General features: G+C 46.2%; 1 protein-coding gene across 3 annotated transcripts in view; it reads right to left on the bottom strand.

Annotated features, from left to right (window-relative positions):
* SH2D4A (SH2 domain containing 4A) overlaps positions 1-19557 on the bottom strand; it is a 50432-nt gene that overhangs the window by 3990 nt on the left and 26885 nt on the right. For all 3 annotated transcript variants that reach the window (XM_045821578.1, XM_045821579.1, XM_045821580.1), the window contains exons 5-8: positions 13669-13749; positions 11445-11556; positions 9554-9755; positions 6828-6958 (exon numbers count right to left, since the gene is read on the bottom strand). In XM_045821578.1, coding sequence (XP_045677534.1) covers positions 6828-6958; positions 9554-9755; positions 11445-11556; positions 13669-13749 — 526 coding nt within the window. The remainder of the gene's footprint in view (positions 1-6827; positions 6959-9553; positions 9756-11444; positions 11557-13668; positions 13750-19557) is intronic.

Here is a 19557-nt window from a genome sequence, read left to right as displayed (position 1 = left end):
AGTTCAAACTCAGGAGGTGTGGCTCATAGTCCAGTTTCCCTTCTTACTCCTATAGTTGTTCTTCAGATGAATCGGGGATGTTCAAACATACAGAAAGCACACAAACATATCTTGGGAAGAGGGTGAGGTCGAATTGCTCAGTGAGCTCTGGTTTGGGAGGGAGGAGCAGCGTTCCCTTAGTGCAGCTGTCCCCAACCCCCCAACCTTTCTGACACCAGGGGCCGGTTCAGTGGAAGACAGTTCTTCCACACACTGGGTGGGGGTGGGAGGGAGACAGGAGGCAGAGCTCAGGCAGTAACGCGGGCAGAGCGTGCTCACTGCTCGCCTCCTGCTGTGCGGTCTGGTTCCTGGCAGGCCACAGCCCAGCCCAGTTCACGGCCATGGGTTGGGGACCCTGCCCTAGTGTTCTTTTCCATCTCAGCCGACAGAAGCACTTGTCTCCTCCTGTTCTGCGGCTGATACTCCGTCTCGTATCATTAGGGGAAAAAACCACCTAATGAAAAGGCAATCACAGCCCTTCTGTCTTGTCGTGGGTAAAGTTAATTGAGGACTGAACTCTAATTATCCATAGAAAAGCATAAAATAAAAACAGTTTTACTTTCTTGTTTTTGTAAGGAGGCCTTTAATAAAGGCAGGATTTAAAAAACCACCTGTTGTTTCCCAGCTGAGACCAACCCACCAGCCCTTCTGGTTCCGTCCCTGCCCTGCACCCTTCAGGGGGCCCGACCTCAGAGTTGCAGTTCACGAGGCTTGGCCCCAGTGAGAGGCAGGGGTAAGAGCTGTGAGCGATGAAAAGCTGTGGCACACCGTGCCCTGACTGTCCACTCACAGGTAGGGAATGTCCTTGAAACAGAAGAGGAAGGCCCCTCGTCCCAGGGCCCCAGCTCCAGCGAGTTTGTGCCCGGCATGGTTAGTGATGCCGGTGGGTGATGGCCAGCACATCTGGTCGCCTCCCTGTCCTGTCCCCAGTAGGACTGAGCCACTGGAAACCACAGACACTACAGATGCCAAGTGAGTCTCTTGGGTCAGCGGAGGCACTGTCCGCATTAGGTGCTTAAATGATGCCTGCACAAGCTCGGACAGGTCTGGAGTGCTGCTTCCGTCCGCCTGCTTTACCTTTCTAAACACGCCTGGCCCCACTGATAAGCTGCAGAGGCCTGCCGTGAGCTGCAACGAGGCAGCGGGGAACCGGGCTGCCCAGGGACTGCGCAGGACCGAGGTGGGAAGACCCTGGATCTGACTGCATGGAAGCAGGGATGGCTTTCCCAGATCCTGCACCTCCTGCGAGTGGAGGGGACGTGGCACTCTGGAGGAAGAGTTCTTTCCCCTCCCAGACTCACCGACAGGCTAACTCTGAAACCCCAAGTGACTTCAACAGATGGGGCAGATGTTGTAACTTACAATGTCTGGATGTTGTCCACACAGGTTTGGACCCCTAAACTGAAAGCTCTTCTGGGAAATTATAACCAAGCCTGGGTTAAGGTCAAATTGCCCTTAAAAGCAGGTCAAACAGTAGCTGTAAACCAAATGCTTGAAGCCTCTCCGACTGTAATTATCGCCCATTGTGTGCAGACCTTGGCGCTGTCTAATGTCCAGAGACAACAGAACACAATAAAGTGATTCCGTGGCAAAGCAGAGGCCCTCATGGAGACTCCTTGCACACAGCGGTACCGATGGCAGGTTCGGAAGGTACATGCTATTGGAACTAGCCTTTGTTCCTTCTGCTTTAAACAGGATTCTTATTCCTGAAAAGCACAGTCTCTTGGCGCATCTGGTGATACACACCGATGTGAGATTTGTCATGACTGCAGCAAGGGCAGGGGGTGCGTTCCGGATCACTGCCCAGCCCTGAGCTCTGTCTGCCCGGGAAGGGAGGCCTTGAATGCCAAACCAAATCCAGTGTCGGATACTAGTCATGTGGACTCGAGCAGTCCCCTTACAGTGTTTTTAACACCCTGACTCGCCCACGCACAACCAAGAATCCTGAAGCAGGGGTCCTCATCCAGCCATAAAGGCCGTGACACCGCCAGGCCACCTCCTTCTGACCAGTGCCCTCCATACAGAAGCCCAACCCATCTGAGGTCATAGGAGGATTTCTGTGATGGTGAGCAGGGGTAATTTAAAAAAGCTTTTTCACTTCATTGGTTATTTTTACCCTTTCTTTATCTTCACCCAGGAACATGGGGGGAGGGGGTTGTGGGGAGAGAGAAACATCGATGTGAAAGAGAAATACAGATCAGCCGCACCCTGACTGGGCATCAGACCCGTAGCCTTTTGGTGTATGGGACGATGCTCCAACCCACCGAGCCCTCTGGCCAGGGCTTCCTTCACCGGTTTCTGAAATGAACCAGGTCTCCCAGCAACAGTCTGTTGTAGAGCTGAATCCAGGTGGGACGTGGCAGAACTACGGCATCCAGAACAACGCAGGGGTCTCTCCACACGAGGGTTTAGCGGACCGCTCCTGGCTCTGAAGAGCCCGCGGCCGGGGCAGCTGGGCTAAAGCTCCCGAGAGCAGAACACCTGCTCAGAGGCTCCTACCACTGGGGCTGAGGCGGAGCAGAGAGAAGCGCTCCACCCCTCTCTCTCCCTGACGCCCAGCACCCCCTAGAGCAGTGCCATTCGCAGGATTTTCTGTGCTGCTGGAATGTGGTCTTTGCGGCCCAGGGGGTGGCCAGTGGCCACATGTGGCCATGGAGCCCCTGGAATGTGGCCAGTGTGACTGGGGGACCTAACTTTTATTTTATTGAATTTTAGTTCATTTCGACATAAAGAGCTACACATGGCTAATGGCTGCCGTATTGGACAGCACAGCTCTCACCCGCCCGGAGAGCAGGTGGGCCCTGTGACAGGCCCCGGGGACATGCTTCTTTGGCACGGGGGAGGATAAGCAGACCCCGAGAGGCCTGACAGAAACGCTGTGGCCTTGCAGTCAAACAGATCTGGGCCTGAGCATGGGCTAGGCCACCACTAGTGGTAGAAGCCTGGAGAAGAACTTAACACCTTAGTTCCTAGGTTCTTACTCTGTAAAGTGGGAATAAAAATGATCTCCTTTAAAGTGCTCACTATAATGCTTGGCACATATTAACATCTCAAAAAATGACAGCTCCGCCAGAATCCTCTGACAGACAATGAGAATTACTATCAGACTTCCGTGTTTCTGGATTCAAGATAAATATATGAAAACATGATTTCCTGCTCGGACCAGTGTGGCTCAGTTGGTTAGGCATTGTTCTACAAAGCAAAAGGTCAATGGTTCAATTCCCAGTCGAGGTATCTATCTGGGTTGCAGGTTCAGTCCCCAGTTAGGGGTATGTATGAGAGGCAACCAATCGATGTTTCTCTCCCTCTCATTCTCTCTCCCTTCCCATCTCTCTAAAAATAAATAATAAAATCTTATTAAAAAACATAATTTCCTTACACCAATAACTATGAGTTAGTTTTAAAGATCCCATTCAAAATAGAAATAATTATAAGTACATAGGACTAATCTAGTTTTTTGTTGTTGTTGCTGTTGTTTTTTAAGGTACATGTCCTGTATGGGGAATTTATTTAACAATTCAAAATAGAATACTTAAAAAATAAAAAAAAATGCCAACTACCAAATTCCTTCACAAAGCCTTCTGCCAAGACTGTGGGGGCTCCCACGTGCCCTTCGCACCCCGGGGGTTGCACAGTGCAGTAAGCCGAGCTCGGGACACGCAGGGAGGTCCTTCCCACGGGGCAGGTGGGAAGGTGCCCAGGGACAGAGTGAGTGTACATGGCCTGGAATGAGGTCCCTGATTTCCGACCCGCTGCGGGAAGCAGCCAAGAGATGGCCAGCAAGTCTCTGCATTATTCCACCTGGGTCACAAGACCAAACTGATGCACGTAAAAGCTAGAAATGTGCTTTGGTGCAAAAAAAAAAAACAAAAACAAAAAAAACGAACGAAGCATGAAAAAGAACTTGAGCATCTTTCCAGTGTGCTCTCCCACACGCCCCAGGTAACCAGTGGGACCAAAAGTCCAGTGAAAGTTGGGCCCCGTGGCCTCGCTGAGGGAGAAGTGGATGTGGGGAGACTTCCCTTATCTAGATTTGCCTGAGATCATGAAAAGATGTGCAGGAAGCAGAGTTTAGCCTTGCATTTCAGGATCTCTCTTGCACATGGGTTTCTTCATCAAGCTCCTACATCTAGGAGTTCAAAGGCAATACCTATTTCCCTGATTACAAAAGGGGCATCACAGAGCATGTCCCCATGGCAGGATATCTCCAAGCTGTACATCACGGTGCTCCGTTTGGCGTACAGGAGGGACAGGAGACCTGGGACAGAGCTCTGGGCTCTCTGCCATCGCACTGGATGCTGGGGCTCCCCCGGCTTTTGTCCTGGGTCTTCTCCTGTCATTCTTCTCCACTCACTCCTGGAAAATCTCACCCCCTCAGGCTTTGAATCATGTGCTGACAACACCAACCTGTTACCTTTAACACAGACCCATTGATCCGATTGTCAAGTGGATATTTCCACTCGACTGTCCTAACAGCACTTCAGACTCATCCCAAACGAGCTCATTGTCTGCCCTCTTCTCTCCTTTCCTTCCCTAAGTTTCCTCATTCTCCTCTGTTCCTTCTTTTAACTGACAGCAGGCCACCTCCCACGCAGCCCCACAAGCCCTCGACCCAGTACCTTCATTTCCCTCATCCCCTGATCTATGCCCATCCTTAGCACAGCTAACTGGGAGAGAAGGGTGCAAGGATGAACCTCTGGGAGGCGAAAAGTCAGGTGACCAAAGCAGTAATTGCAGAAGGCAAATTTATGACAATGAAAGCAAGATGGTAAACCAGTAGAGAAGAGCTTCCATCCCAATGTTTCAAAGCAGGGTTCCTGATACATAAATAATTATACTTCAAAAAGATAAGATGTGATCCCTCTTTATCATAGAAATATGTGAAATTCATCTCCCTAAAACTGAAAACAATTATTTATATTGACTATATGGTTGTGTATCTATTATGCTGTTTTCCTGTATGTCATTTATTTTGCTTAGGCCTATGATAAATATTTGTATAGGTGAAAATAAACCAACAACAAAGCAGTTAGTAAGTTTTTCTATGTAAAACTCAAGGATCTTCTTTTCAAACCCAAGTTCCAGCTGGAACTTTAATCCAACTGTCTTCTCTTAGCTTTAGGCAACAGTTTCAAATTGAACTGCGTGTTCAAGCACCAGGATTTTTAATAATGCCAACTGACATTTTTAATTTCTCACTCTCTGCTGTTAAACCACCACCCTCGTCCTTGGGGATGAGAGCATCTCCTGCCCAATGACACAGGGATGACAAAGTGGCTGCTTTCCTCAGTTCAGTTCTTATCTTAAAAAGGGAAATAAAAAAGGAGGCTATGAGACAAGCCATAATCGCCATGATGAACGTGCCATTGACCTGCATTCTCTTTGTCTTTTGACGCTATCGTCACCCTTCCTTCCAGCGTCTTTAAGCAAAATGGGAAGGAAGGAGGTTTACAACCTGGTCCTAGGAAGGAGGGGACCACCCCTGAAAGCGGACACTTACAAAAGCCTGGATTGCCAAAGAACAGGCATTTTCCAGGATGACCAGGCAGTTCTGTGGACCGGTTCCAACTGCAAAAGCATCCCTTTCGCAGAAAGCCTACCACAAATAACCGTGTTCTTTTTAGAAGAGTCTGCCAGGTATTATGACTGAGATCTTATTCTGCAGATCTATGTATGTGTGAGACGACACTACCTAAAAGAGAGAAGCCTCAACACCACTCAAACCAAGGTATCCTTCAGCACAAGTGTGCCCTGTGAGGGAGCTTTATTTGTGCTTAAAGCACTTGTGTTGAACTTACAGCCACAGTAACCTAATGAATCCAATGTAACCACAGACCTAAGAAGCCAACTGAGGCAAAACAAAAAACAAAACCATTTCATTTTCTTAAAGTCCAAGAAACTGAGAGCTCAGTGAAATGTGAGGTGGGTGCATGGGGGCTTGAATTAATCAAGTTTCTAGGGTCAAATAAAGAAATACAGGGTCCAGCAGAAGTAAGGCCTGCTTGAATGTGGTTGGTAGGGTAATAATATGGGAGTAATAATTTATAGTTTTAGTTTTAACATTTCACCGAAAATGTCATTTGGTGTGCTTGAGTGTGATTTTGTTGTTACAGAATTACATGCTTATGATTTGGTAATAAAAGATTTTGTAATTTAAAAAAGGGGCATTATTTGTGCCAGACTGTGTAGTTATTAGCTAATATCTGCTCAGGCTCCCACAAACCCATCTTGCAGCCTTCACTACGGACTGGATCAAAAACACAGAATTTTTTAAGTTAAAGATCACAAGTTCAACTCCTACATTTAACAGATGAGGCTAATGAGGCTCAGGCAAGTTGATTTGCTGCAGAGAAAGAAGATGATTTGCTCAAGGTCGCTCAACGAGGTATTGGACAGCCTACTCTGTGACTGCTGCACTGATGCCCAGCCCCACCCCACACCCCATGCCCAGTGGCCAGGTCTGACTCCCTCAGGGGCCCAGGGTCAGAAGGTGTGCAGTTGGGAGCCCTGGCACTGCTTTCCCCACCCACCCGGTGGTGTTTTATTTGTGGTGATACATTAACCCACCGTGCATGCAGCGACCGCGGCTGCTGATTGCTTTTTCTAAAAATGTCATGGAAATGGAGCTCACAGAGAAGCCTTTGAAAATCTGCATTACGAAAATAACTGCAAAGACTCTCCTTGGGCAGCCCACATAAAAGGCAGCCTTTATTCTTTGTGCCCTCCTGGTGGATCAGCAGTCTATCCGCCATCGGAAGTGGCTCCAGTGGAGGGCCCTCTGCACTCACCGTGGAACCAGGGAGCGATGGTGTCCGACGCTTTCTCGTAGCCTGCTCGCAGAGGCAGCTGCTCCTCCTTAAACCATCGGATGATGTCCTCTGGGGCACAGCCGGAGCCTGTCCTCATCACTCCCTGATTTCTGTCATTCGTGAGACCATTTATCAAGTTAGATTTAACTGTTTTGAAAACAATGCCTTCAAAAATTACATATGTGTGTATATATATGCACAGGGTGGGGCAAAAGTAGGTTTCTAGTTGTGAGTATGTGAAGCACAGTTTATTCTTGTGTTAGTAGTTAGTAATTATTGTATTGTTTTCCATCTAACAACTGTAAAACCACTTTTGCCTTAGAGAGAGAGAGAGAGAGAGAGGAGAGAGAGAGAGAGATGAGAACTATAAACATCAGAACATCTAATTACATGGGCCGAGCTGATGGGAGGTTGGACACATGCACTGCCACCGCCCCTCACGAGCAGAAAACAGGAAGGAACGTAAGTCTGTCATTTGTCCTTCCAACCCTACAGGGATAGTCTTTTAAGCTACTGCTGAGTTAATGCATAGATTTTAATTTATTTTTAGTGTGAATTAGAAGCTCCATTAACTACCAATTAAAGCTTGAGAAAATAAGCATTAAAAAGTGACATACACTCCCCAGCACTATTTTCCTGGAGAACACGTTCTTGCAAACACAACAAATCAAATGCAACAAAATAAACTTCTTCCCTAACCTTTTCTCTTCTTTCTCTATCCACTCACCTCCCTGACTTGGTTTCTTCTCTCCCACACTTTGAAGAGGTTTAGTTCTGTTAAAAGACAGTCTGAGAAATATAAAGTTAAAGAAGGAAGAGTGTTTTGAGATTGGTAAGAAAAAGACACAGGCAGCAGAAGCCTTTGGAAAGCTATTTGGTAGCAGAACTTAAGTTCTGGAATGTAAGTCAGTTTCCATTACAAAAAGTACCATTGCAATGTGACAAACACATACCCAATCCCCATGAAAAGCTCGCTATTCTGAGTATAATTCAGTGTAAAAACGAGTGTGGATGAGATACTGGAATGTCCTGTCATGAAATTAACATTACGACTCTTTATGCTTTTTATGGTACATATGCTACCCTGAGTTACATGTGACATATATGTCAGATGGACATTTACATATGTACCTATGCATATACATACATAAATAGCATTTTGGAGAAAATAGCCTATAATATTTAACTTTCCTGGGGAGCAGGCACTACACACATGTGAGATCACATGGTAAATTTTTTCCACTAGTTTTCAAATTAGGTATTTTTTTCCTTGAGAAGTCTTTGGAGACCGAGGGAAAACTCCCGGGACAGCTGGCCTCTGTGTTTTGCTGGGCTGGACCCTATGTAACCTCGGTCATCACTGTTTAAAGCATCAGCCTTAAAGCCAGCCCGTCTGACTGCCTCACATGAAGCACTTAATGCAAGCGTCTTAGGTCGAAAGAATGAGTACAATGAGCACAGCTTAAAACAAGAATCGCCCTTAGTGAAGGCCACCTTCATTGTTGTCCATCGCAGACAGACACTGTGCTCTAAAAAACAGCACAGGTGAGGGCATGAGTTGCTCCCCCACCCTCGGAAAGGCCCGGGGAACAGGAGCAGGTACCTCCCTGGACCTGCTGGGGCCCGGGGCCACTGCTCCCAGACAGACTCGGGTGCGTGGCCACAAAACCACAAGGAGCCCTGCTTCCTGATGACCTTCCTTGTTTTGTTGTCTGTGGGAGAAAAGTCATGCCCCAAACTGTCCCTCTGTGGAACATGGTCATTTAGTCCCAAAGTGGAACCTTTCCACTGAGTAAGCAGAAGTAATCACAGCAGAGGAAAAGGTCCACCTTCACATTTCCTCTGAGGTCATCATCCCCGTTAGGAAAAACCTTGAAGGTAACTACTGATTCCGAGCAGAGGGGAGATTTTTGTTTGTTTTTATTTCTCCATCCTCATAACAGAGAACTATTCTTAGTTTTTATTTCAGAAGGCAGGCCTTCATAGACAGTTCTGTTTCACTCAGTCAATATTTCATTTCTCCTGGTTATTTTATATATTGCCTTTCCACATATTAGAATATGAAACAATCACATACCGATAACCAGGGGAGAATAATTTGATAATTGGGTTCTGCTGGAACGTTATGGTGCTTTGTCCTTAGGAATTGTTCTGCCTAGTTCTTCCACAACCAGGAGGCAAAAGCACCACTGTCAACAACCAAAGAGTTCCTGCAGAAAGGAACATTTCCAACTCCTCGACACATGAGGAAGAACTGCCACCAAGCCTTTAGTCCTGAGCCATGGAAATGTAGCCCCCCCATGACATGGAAGTCAGCAAGCCCTTAGTTTCCTGCTGTGATGTTCCCAGTGACCCCACTACGAGCCACACTGGGAATCAGGGAACCCCGGTTGTCTCCTGCTGCCCCTTCGTTGGCTCACCCGCTGCCACCAGGTGGGGTTAGGCTGGTGGCGCAGGAAGCCAGCGAACATGGGGTGCGCACTCACTGAGTCACCAGGCGTGTTAAGTATTGAGGTGCACTGCTGCGGATGTTCTACTAAGAAGGGGGTGAGTGCCAGACCAAGCGGCTCAGGAAGACAGACCTAGTGGAGAGGCTGAATTTAGCCACCCAGCCCGTCTCCACTTCCCACTGCCTGTCTCATATAGCTCGCCCTCACTCAGCTCATTCGACCCTTGCTCTCGAAGCCATCCATGCGGGTCCTTACCTTAAAGGCTTTCGGGGGTACTCCGCTGGGTGTAGGAACTTAGGCTTGGGTGGAAGCGGGGGTCTCTTTGGTTTCTGTGGAACACTTGGGGGGCTCTGCAGTCCCTCGCTGCTTCTTGCTTTTTGGGATAACCTCTTGTAGTCTTCCCGTGCTTGTTTAGCCAAGGAGCGTCTCTTCTCATCAGCTGCTTTGGATTTTCGCACTAGAGAAACAAAAGGTTTGAGGAAGGCCCCCAGAGACGGTTAGAAGAATCGGCACCGCACCTGGAGAACAGATTCTGGCATCTGCTGATAATAATGAACAATCGCTCTTGATGCCTGTTATTTTGATAATTAGGGCGTGCACATTTACCAGAGCCCAGCGTTCACGGCAGAATTCCTCTTTAGATGGGAGTCTGGGTACTTTCTGAGAGGGAGGGAGAAGGAAGAGGAGGAAGAGGGGACAGGACAGAAATGTAGAACCATTTGTTGGAGACTTCCCTGCAGTAAGGAAGACTAAGTAAGGAGTCACGGCCTGAGTGAGGATTCCAGGGTGTGGGGTGTGGGCGAGGGGGGCGGGTCTTTGAATAATAAGAGGTGATGGTCACTCCTTCTCACCAACGGGAGTTCAGGATGTCACCTGCCCTGAGTCAGGAGCGATGAAGATCAGGCTGTCTGGGGAACTGTTCACAGGCTCAGGCTGTGCAGGCAGGTGGGGGGGACCAGGCAGTGAGGCCCCCATGTCAGAGCCCACTGTCAGCTGAACCCACTCTAAATCAGCCTGTCAGACGGAGAAGTAAAGTGATCCTCAACCCTGATGATCAGAACGGGTCTGTACAGGGGAAAGTACCCTGAGGCTGCCTCTTCATGTTGCTTTGTAAATAGAGTTTATTGTTTTATTTTGCTTTTGTTTTAGCAACAAAGTATTAAAAGCCTCTAATGCAGGATGTAAGGATAATTTTTCTTGAGTGTATTTACACTTCAGGCATCATTAGTCAAATCCTGGTATGTGTGACTTCAAAGAGATGCCAAAGATTTCTATTATGCTAGGATTTCACTGCAGAAAAGTGATTGGATTTTGCAAATATTTTCATTTCACAAAAACTATCATTTTAATGGTGTTCCTTGTAATGGAACTGAAGATCAATTTCAGATTCTCAACATCTTGCAAACATTGCCACTTCTCTCCTCCAAGCAGCCTCAAGGGCTGATCTGGCAGTGAGGCTTCTCTGTCTGAGACAGATGGAAATGCTAGTCCCGAGTCAAACTTGAACTTACCTAGCATCCTGGAGCAGGCCCTGCTCTGCCTTCACCTGCGCTGACATTCCCCCAGGGGTTTATCTCTGACAATGCTAATTGAAAAAGGGTCAGGGCTGGCCACGGGCATGGGAGGGACGCTGAGGTATCCAGCCTGTGATTCCTGTGCTCTCCTGATTACCAAGTTAAGATGTATTCACTGTTGAACATGTAGGAAATTACAGAATGACAAGAACTCGAGGAAGTAATCTTGAGTCCCACCTCTTGAGTGTTAACATGTTAATAGCCTTCCACTTCTTTTCCTCTATATACTTAGACATTTGAAAATAGAGAGGATTTGCATACTATTTTATAATGTTTTTTTTCTTTTCCAAGCTAAAAAGATATAAACATATGCCAAGGTCATAAAATTACTCTTTGGAAACATGTTGGGGTTTTTTTTATAGCTATATACCATTCTATTAAATAAACACATCATAATTTTGATGGTACAAGATGAATTGAGAACCTTTCTGCTATTCAACAAGTGGTCTTCAGCCTTTCAGGGATAATGTAGTGTTAGAACACCGATCTCTCAATGACCTCTTTAAGTGCTTTCTAGATTGGCCATTTTATTGTGTGAGCCAGTCGGCTTCCAGAGGCCTCCGGGTACTCACAGGATGCCTGCCACTCCGAATCCTCTTTCCAGCTCTTGTAAATCTGCTTGGTTCTCTCTTCCCCTATTTGTTTTATTTCTTCATCTTGTGTTTTCTTCGAGGATTCTTTCTTCTGTTTAAAAAAACAGAAAAAGACACCAGTAAGCGACCGTGGAAGTTTTCCTTGAGGAGGAGGGCTCCACACACTCCTGATTGCTCTCTGACCCTCTCTGGCCCCAGCCCAGGGGTGGGGGGTGATGGGGCGCTGTGGGGTGGGGGTGGGGGCACAGTGTGGCCACAGCTGCAGCTGGCTCCTCATCGTACAACCCCCAGGCAGTTCCTGAGCCTCTTTTGGGCTGTTCCCCCTAAGTCAAATTAGAAAATCAAGAATGTTTGGTAGGTTATAATGAGGGCTAAGTAATTTTTTAAAAGTGCTTAGCACAGTGTATAGTAAGAGTTCCATAAATATTCATTTTTCTCAGACATAGCACTTATCTGCTTTAAACTGAGTCCCCTAAGCGGTGCGTAAACACTGTTTCCTGGGAGCCACAGAAGCACTGCAGTCCCTGACGGGTCCCCAGGACGAGGGTGCATCCCGGTGGTGACTCAGCCTGGTTGCCACAGGCCCTGGAACCACGTGTCAGGAAATGTGCTCCTGATATATGGCTTTAGGTGGCTCCAAAAGGAATTCTTTTGTTTTAAAAAATAAAACAAAAATATTTTTTAAATAAGAAACATGTCTGAGAGTGCTATACTTAGTAAATCATATTCATTTTAATCTACAGAGTAATATGGGTGGATGCAGTGAAAAAGGAGACAAAACTAGTGAATTTCAGAGTAACAGCAGATGAGATCTTGCCCTGACCATTGTATTTATTCAAAGCAGCCAGAAAAGTTAAGAACTTATCCTGAGTTTCTCTAAGGATTCCTCCAGAAAATTTACTTTTAGCAAATCCTTATAAGCTGATCTTTATTTTTTCTATTTAAAAAATTACAGTTTCACCCCGCTGGTGTAGCTCAGTGGATTGAGTGCCGGCCTGCAAACCAAAGGGTCGCCAGTTCAATTCCCAGTCAAGGGCACATGCCTGGGTGGTGGGCCAGGTTCCCATTTGAGGACACATGAGAGGCAACCACACATTGATGTTTCTCTCCCTCTCTTTCTTCCTCCCTTTTTCTAAAAACAAATAAATAAAATCTCAAAAAAGAAAAATTTTTTGAATTATCCTTTCCTCCAGTATCCATAACAGCACTCCCATAACAGTCTCCCTTGCACGTGGAAGATACTCATTAATGCCGGCTGAAAGGACACCGAGCCTTTGTCTTTGTCCTCGTCCTCATTTAAAGTGACACCTGGGCAGCATTACTGAAAATTCCCTTTAGTTTCTCTATGGCTGCTCTTTTAGAAAAAGGTACACATTATACCTGCAGGACTACAGCTCCAAAACTCCACCAGGATTTCCTGAAGTCTAAAACATGTGAATTATTCAAGTTCATGACCCCACAGAGAAATCAAGGAACTGATCGTACTGTCCATGGGAACACAGGCCCCAGAGCCGGCCTCCGCTGCAGTCCCCATCTCTGGTCTGTGGTTGGCCACTCGGACCCTTCCCCTAAAGCCTCGATTCTGACCCTGCTTTTTCAGACTTGCTGCAGGTCAAGTCCCACTACAGTTTCTGAGAGCCTGTCTATGCCTCATGGATCGTGAGCAACGCATGATGTGGTACCAATCTAGCACAATGGAGGAAGTGGGCTCAGCCCGAGAGGGGGATCTCCTGTCTGGCTGCATGCTGGGGAGACCTGAGTGCCCGGAGACACTCTGGCACAGTGGATGTGGGTGGTACAAGACACTGGTCAGGGTAAAGGGACAGGCTCATAGAAACAATGAACACGTAAGGGACTTGGTCTGAATGCACTATTTCTGGCAAGTCAGTGCCTCATTTATCACTCTCTGAAATCAGTCTTCCCCAGTGTTTGCAGCAGCCTGGGATATCGTCTCCGGTTTAGATCTTCACTGAGGAGTCTAGCAGATACGCCTTGGCATCTGTTCTTTCCATGATACTCAATACTTTTTCAACCCCAGATGAACAGGCGAAGATGAACAGCTACGTTCACACGCTTTTAGAGACAGATTTCACATTCTGCTGCTTAATTTCACTGCTGCATGAGACTAACAGACCAATTTATGAAACATTAGTGGAAATGGCTATGCATTTAGCCCCCTAAAGACAGAATGTAAATCTTTTACCTGGTGAAATCCATATGCCTTCATACGATTGATAGAATCTGCCAACATTTGTTGAATATTTCTTGAGGAACTGGAGGGTGACTAAAAATTAAATGAAACACATTTTTATACCATTTGAGAGCTGCAGTGCAGTTTCAGAAAATAATCTGTTAATGTTTCCCTCTTTTCAACATTCTCTAATGCTGCCCCCACCCTCACAACCAGATCCCCAGATTTCCCACCAGCACCTGGGCTCCTGAGCAGATCCTGATGGAGGCAGCAGGGCCACCAAGAGCCAGGAGCTGGTGCTCTGCTTGTGATAAGCAAGTTTGTGTGTCTTGCTCCCAGCAGGCCCCAGGGCCTTGGAGATGACTTCTAGATGTCCACATTAGTTCTTAATCTAAATCTCCGCTTCCTCTCTGAATCCCTGTTCTACCCATGCCCTGTTTCAGGTCAGACCAGAGCAGTGCTTAGTCTCTGCCATTCAACTGCGTGGCCTTACCCCCCACCTAGGACTGGAGGCATGCCTGGGATACCAGCTTGGTGTCTGGGCGCCCTGCCCACTTTCCCTGCCTGATCACATTCCTCCCCTCTCCTTCCTCTGACCCTGTTACCCAGCCCAGTATCTGGGCTTCTGCTACTCTAGATGGATTTCCCAAGGGGCAACTCCTGCTAGTGGGGTTCCCAGATGTACCGCCTGGATTGCCTGGTGCTATCCCTGCCAGCCCTGTGCCAACCTTTCTGGCACTGTGACTGAGCTGGCACATCACGCCAGGAGTCTCTTAAAACCAGGTCAGTTACACAGGCCCTTGTCACCCTGTCCCTGGCTTGAGTGCAGAATCTGGGCCAAGTCTCAGCAGGGACTGCACAGCCTGAGATAGCACCCCCCACCCATATTACCATGACTTTGTGCTTGTGCCTGAGGCCTCATCCCTGAACTTTGGCACAGATCAGAAATTATCTGCCTATTTTCAGAAAAAGGTTGGTATCAAGATTCAGCACAGAGCGAAAAGGGGAGCTACTTCTGGGTACTTGCTATGCTTTGTGATAAACCAGCATGGAGACCTCAATTTTGCCTCTTTTTTCCACAGTAACTGGGCATGTGTGCTAGGACCTAGGTAGCCCTAGCAGTTAGGAGTGCCGTGTGGAATACGTGATCTCCAATATAATAATGCAGGTGGTGACTGGCATTTTCCACGTCTGTTTGGGCCCTAAAACTCCCTTCAGACAGTGTCCCGGCAACTTCCCCTCCCTTTGGGCTGGAAGGGCAGTGGCCATTGTGCTAGCACTACTGAAGACGGCACAGCCACCAGAGCCCGAGTCCCTGCCTGACCACGCCCTCCCGCACCAGAGTCTGGTCCTGGATGTCCCACACCAGACTCGGGTCCTGGATGTTGTGAGGGAGAAAGGTGAACTTCTACTGTGTTTTAACCATTACTTTTCTGGTCTGTTACAAGAGTTTGGTCTACCTTAGAGGATAGTTAGAACTGGCCACCACAGTTGCTGGCGACACACTCATCAAGCTGTCTGCTGCGTTTCTGCTAGTCATGCGCGCTGCTGTTATGGCTAATTCCACTAACGGCTTCTACGCACTGGAGGCCTGCTATGACCCGGCACTGTGTTACTGAGTGTTATTTTTATTTCTCGCAACATCTCTGGTGGGCGGGCAGTACCATGCCCGATCTTTGGATGAGGAAAGTGACCCTCAGAGGAGCTGCGTCGTGGCTTGCTGAGATCACACGGCTGGCTGGCGCCAGAGTGTATGCTTTTCCCACGGTCAGCATCATAATGATAGGAAAATGAGGCTGCAGGTCAAAGATTTCTTACGCTTATTACCTGGCAAAGTAATGAATCCTATAGGTGTCACAATTGCTACTCACATACTCTGTCTCACTTGTTTCTTATTTTAGTGTTATAAGAACATACAGAGCTGCTCTGCATCCATGGCAGAAGGGTATGGTAACCAGTTCCTCTCTTTATGAACAGGTTAGAACTGCTCCACTAGGTTTTGTCTAAGTCTGTTCAAAAGTCCCAGATAACTTTGAAGGGCTCGTTCTTGCAGTCTCTGAATACACTCTCCACTCTAGGGAATGTGAGCTTTAAAGCCAGGCTCACACTCCCTTTCCTCAATGACAGAAGAGCTATGTGTAGGGCATCATCCCTTTGCAAAAAGGATCTGTTTCTTCTTTGTTTAAAACCAGGTGCAGGTAACCTCCTCAAGCACTGTAGACAGGCTCCACCCACGCTAGCTGCTCTCGGAGCCTCTCCACCCATTGGCTTTGGAAGGACCTGGGCCCGTGCACCCAGCAGAGCCGTGGACCGAGGTTTGGTCAGCCAGCCGCACCTTCACCGTGCTCAGCCTCTATGTCGTCAAACAAACTAAGCTGTCAGGTGTTTCCTGAATTAGCATCGGGCTGAGAGGCATCTGGCTCTGCTCTTCTAATTCATGTATTCCAAAGCGATGTGTGTCTCACCAAGTATTTCTTCCCAATCACTGGCCGAACAGTGTCACCTGCACGGGTACAACACTTCAGACATACTGTGTGAGTTATTCTCTGTCCCTTAGCAATAGCCCTTCACCTGGGCTATTCATCTATATACACACACACAGCATTGTTTTCTCACCACTTGCTTTTTTTTTATGGTTGATTTTTCTTTCATCGTCATATTCCTTGTCTCACTAGCACTTCCCACATACTCACTGCTTTTGTACCTGTCAGATATGATGGGCTATTAATATTCTTAAAATAACTCAAAGCTAAGCACAGACACATGAACCAGACAATGAAAAGGATGTGGTGCTAGGGACTAGAGGGACCTCTGTGACTGTCAGCACCACCTACTGGTGCCACTCAGGGCTGGCATTCTTCCTTTGAAGTTGTAGATGTTGGTTTTAATGACCAAAGCTGGTTCTTACAGAAGAGTTTTAGCCTAAATAATTGATCAGTTTAACAACCAACCCAGGGATCAATACTTCTATTCAAGGATTTCCATATGGCTAAAACATATTGTAAATTCTAAAACAATTTACACATTTATAAAATTATAAAAATACTGATTTTCAAGGTGAAAGAAGATTTGCCATTATTCCAAAGTGTTAAAACAATATGAAGAACTTAAACAAGGCTTGTGTAGAGCAGGTTCCTTCAGGTATACTTACAAGTTCTACAAATCCAGGGACTATACTAAGTAGGATATAATAAGTTGAGAATAGTGTGACCAGGTGATTACCTAAGGCTCTGCCCCACACAATTTACAGGTGCCTTTTAAAGAAAGTCAAAGTCTGTACACACAAAACCTAATACACAGACACAAACACAGGGAGGCTGATAAACTGAGGAGACAAAGAAATATGGCCCAAATGAAAGAACAGAACAAAACCCCAGAAAAAGAACTAAACAAAACAGAGGTAACCAATCTATCAGATGCAGAGTTCAAAACACTGGTGATCAAGATATTCAAAGAACTCACTGAGTATGGCAAAAACATAGGGGAAGAAACGAAGGTTACATTAAGTGAAATAAAGAAAAAGCTACAGGGAACCAACAGCAGTGAGGATGAAGCCAAGGATCAAACCAATGATTTGGAACACAAGGAAGGAAAAAACATTCAATCAGAATAGCAGGAAGAAAAACGAATTAAAAAAAAAAAAACAAGAATAGGCTTAGGAACATCTGGGACAACTTTAAACATACCAATATCTGAATCATAGGGATGCCAGTAAGGAGAAGAGGAAGAGTGAGAAATGAAAAACTTATTTGAAAAAAATAAAGAAAGAAAACTTCCCTACTTTGGTTAAGGAAATAGACATACAAGTGCAGAAAGCACAGAGAGTCCCAAGCAGTCCTCCCAAAGAGGACCACACCAAGACACATCATAATTAAAATGCCAAAGGTTAAAGCTAAAGAGAGAATCTTAAAAGCAGCAAGAGAAACTTTGTAGGCAAGAAGGGACTGGCGAGAAGTATTCAAAGTGATAAAAAGAACCTACATCCAAGATTACTCTATCCAGCAAAACTATCATTTAGAAAGGAAGGACAGATAAAGTGCTTCTCACACAAGGTAAAGCTAAAGGAGTTCATCATCACCAAGCCCTTATTATAATAAATGTTAAAGCGGCTTATCTAAGAAAAAGAAGATCAAAGCTATGAACATTAAAAGGGCAACAAATGCACAACTATCAACAACTGAATCTAAAAAAACATAACTCAGCAAACAAGGAGAACAGGAACAGAATCACAAACAAAGTACTTTCATGTCTAGTACGTCATTTGATCTTCATATCAACCCCATAAGGGTGTCAAAAGGGTAAGGTGACTTATTAGTAGGTAGAAGAGCAGGGACTAAAGCCTCTGTCCTCTCCATGCCTACCTGCTCATTCTGCGGGGTGTCCCAGAGAACACATGTCTGCCCCCATGCCCGAAAACCACTGCAGTCACCGCCCACCTGCTGACCTCTGCAACCGAGGAAACACTATGGGCAGAGTTAATGCAGTCTTATCTGCTTCATATTTCCTTTATTTAAAAATAAAAACTGTATTGCTGCTATGAACATAGGCATTATTCACAACAGCCAAGATATGAAAGTATCCTAAGTGTCCTTCGAGGGATGATTGGATAAAGAAGATGTTGCACGCACATACCAAGGACGACTACTCTGCCATAAGAAGATGGAATACTGTCCTCTGTGATGGCGTGGGTGGACCTTCAGCATTATGCCAAGTGACATGAGTCAGATGGAAGAGGATAAGAACTGTATGATTTCATTCACATGTGAGATATAAAACAGAAAACAACAAATGAGCAAACAAAATGCAAACAAACTCACAGATACAGACAACAGAATGGTGGTCACCAGAGGGGAAGAGGCTGGGGGGAGGGTGAAGAGGGGAAAGGAGAGCAAACATACGGTGGCGGAAGGAGATTAAGCTTAGGGTGGTAGGCACGCAATAGAGTGTACATGTGTCATATGATAAAGCTGTACACATGGAATTTATATAATGTTACTAACCAACTAATTTAATAATAAAATAAAACCGCCACACAATATTTACGCAAAAGTTCCCCCCAAATACAGGGAAACTCGGAAGCCAATGACCTCAGAAGCAAGTGGACACCCATCAGACACCAAGTCAGGATGTGGTGATGGCCCTCTAGCCAGCGGGGGCAGAGCCCATCCATGCCAACCGAGGGATGGAACATACGTCACGTATATTTACCATTAACTTAGAGTATCCGCAGAAGCAGTCGGGCTATCCAAAGATGCTGCTAGCAACATTGATATGTTTACAAATTATATTCCTCCCAGAAACTATGTGTAATATGAGGGTTTAGTCTCATTACACTTTTAAAACTGGCTTGAAAAACAGTTCACTCTGGCCACTAAGTTAATACTTACTCTGTTTAAAAGTAGGGCTATGCAATCCAATAAATGCCAAGCACCAAGTAAACCAGAAAGTTTCCATAAATAGAACATGATTAGCACTCAATTTTTATGGTGAAGATGAGATTGATGCATTAATGGGCTAAAATCAAGAGTCTACTCTTGGAAACAAACTGCTAGGTTAGTAACAGGTATTTACTCGCCCTGTTCTCACACCTCTTACATCTATGGTTCCTTAACAGACTGACGGTCAGGACAGCAAGCTCCCTGAGGGCCAAGACCCAGTCAGCCTCGGACATCTGGAGTCTCGCTAGCACCACAGAAACTGGCATGTAAGGAGGCCTCCATAAGCACTTGGTGAATGAAGGAGCACATTATAAATTCATCAAGCACTTTCTCAGTCACCAAAAGGTATTCCAGTCTAGTTTTAATATTAATCAAGATTGGCTGAATTTAAATTCTGTGAAAGCCAGTGATTCATCACTCACTCATCGAGCTGCACAAGCCACCAAAACAATCAGACAGCTCT

The sequence above is a fragment of the Phyllostomus hastatus genome, unplaced genomic scaffold (assembly GCF_019186645.2).
Source record: "Phyllostomus hastatus isolate PE091 unplaced genomic scaffold, TTU_PhHast_1.1 phas_scaffold_46, whole genome shotgun sequence".
Lineage (NCBI taxonomy): Eukaryota > Metazoa > Chordata > Mammalia > Chiroptera > Phyllostomidae > Phyllostomus > Phyllostomus hastatus.
Note: the sequence above shows the minus strand (reverse complement) of the source record. Positions and strands in the feature narration are given on the sequence as shown.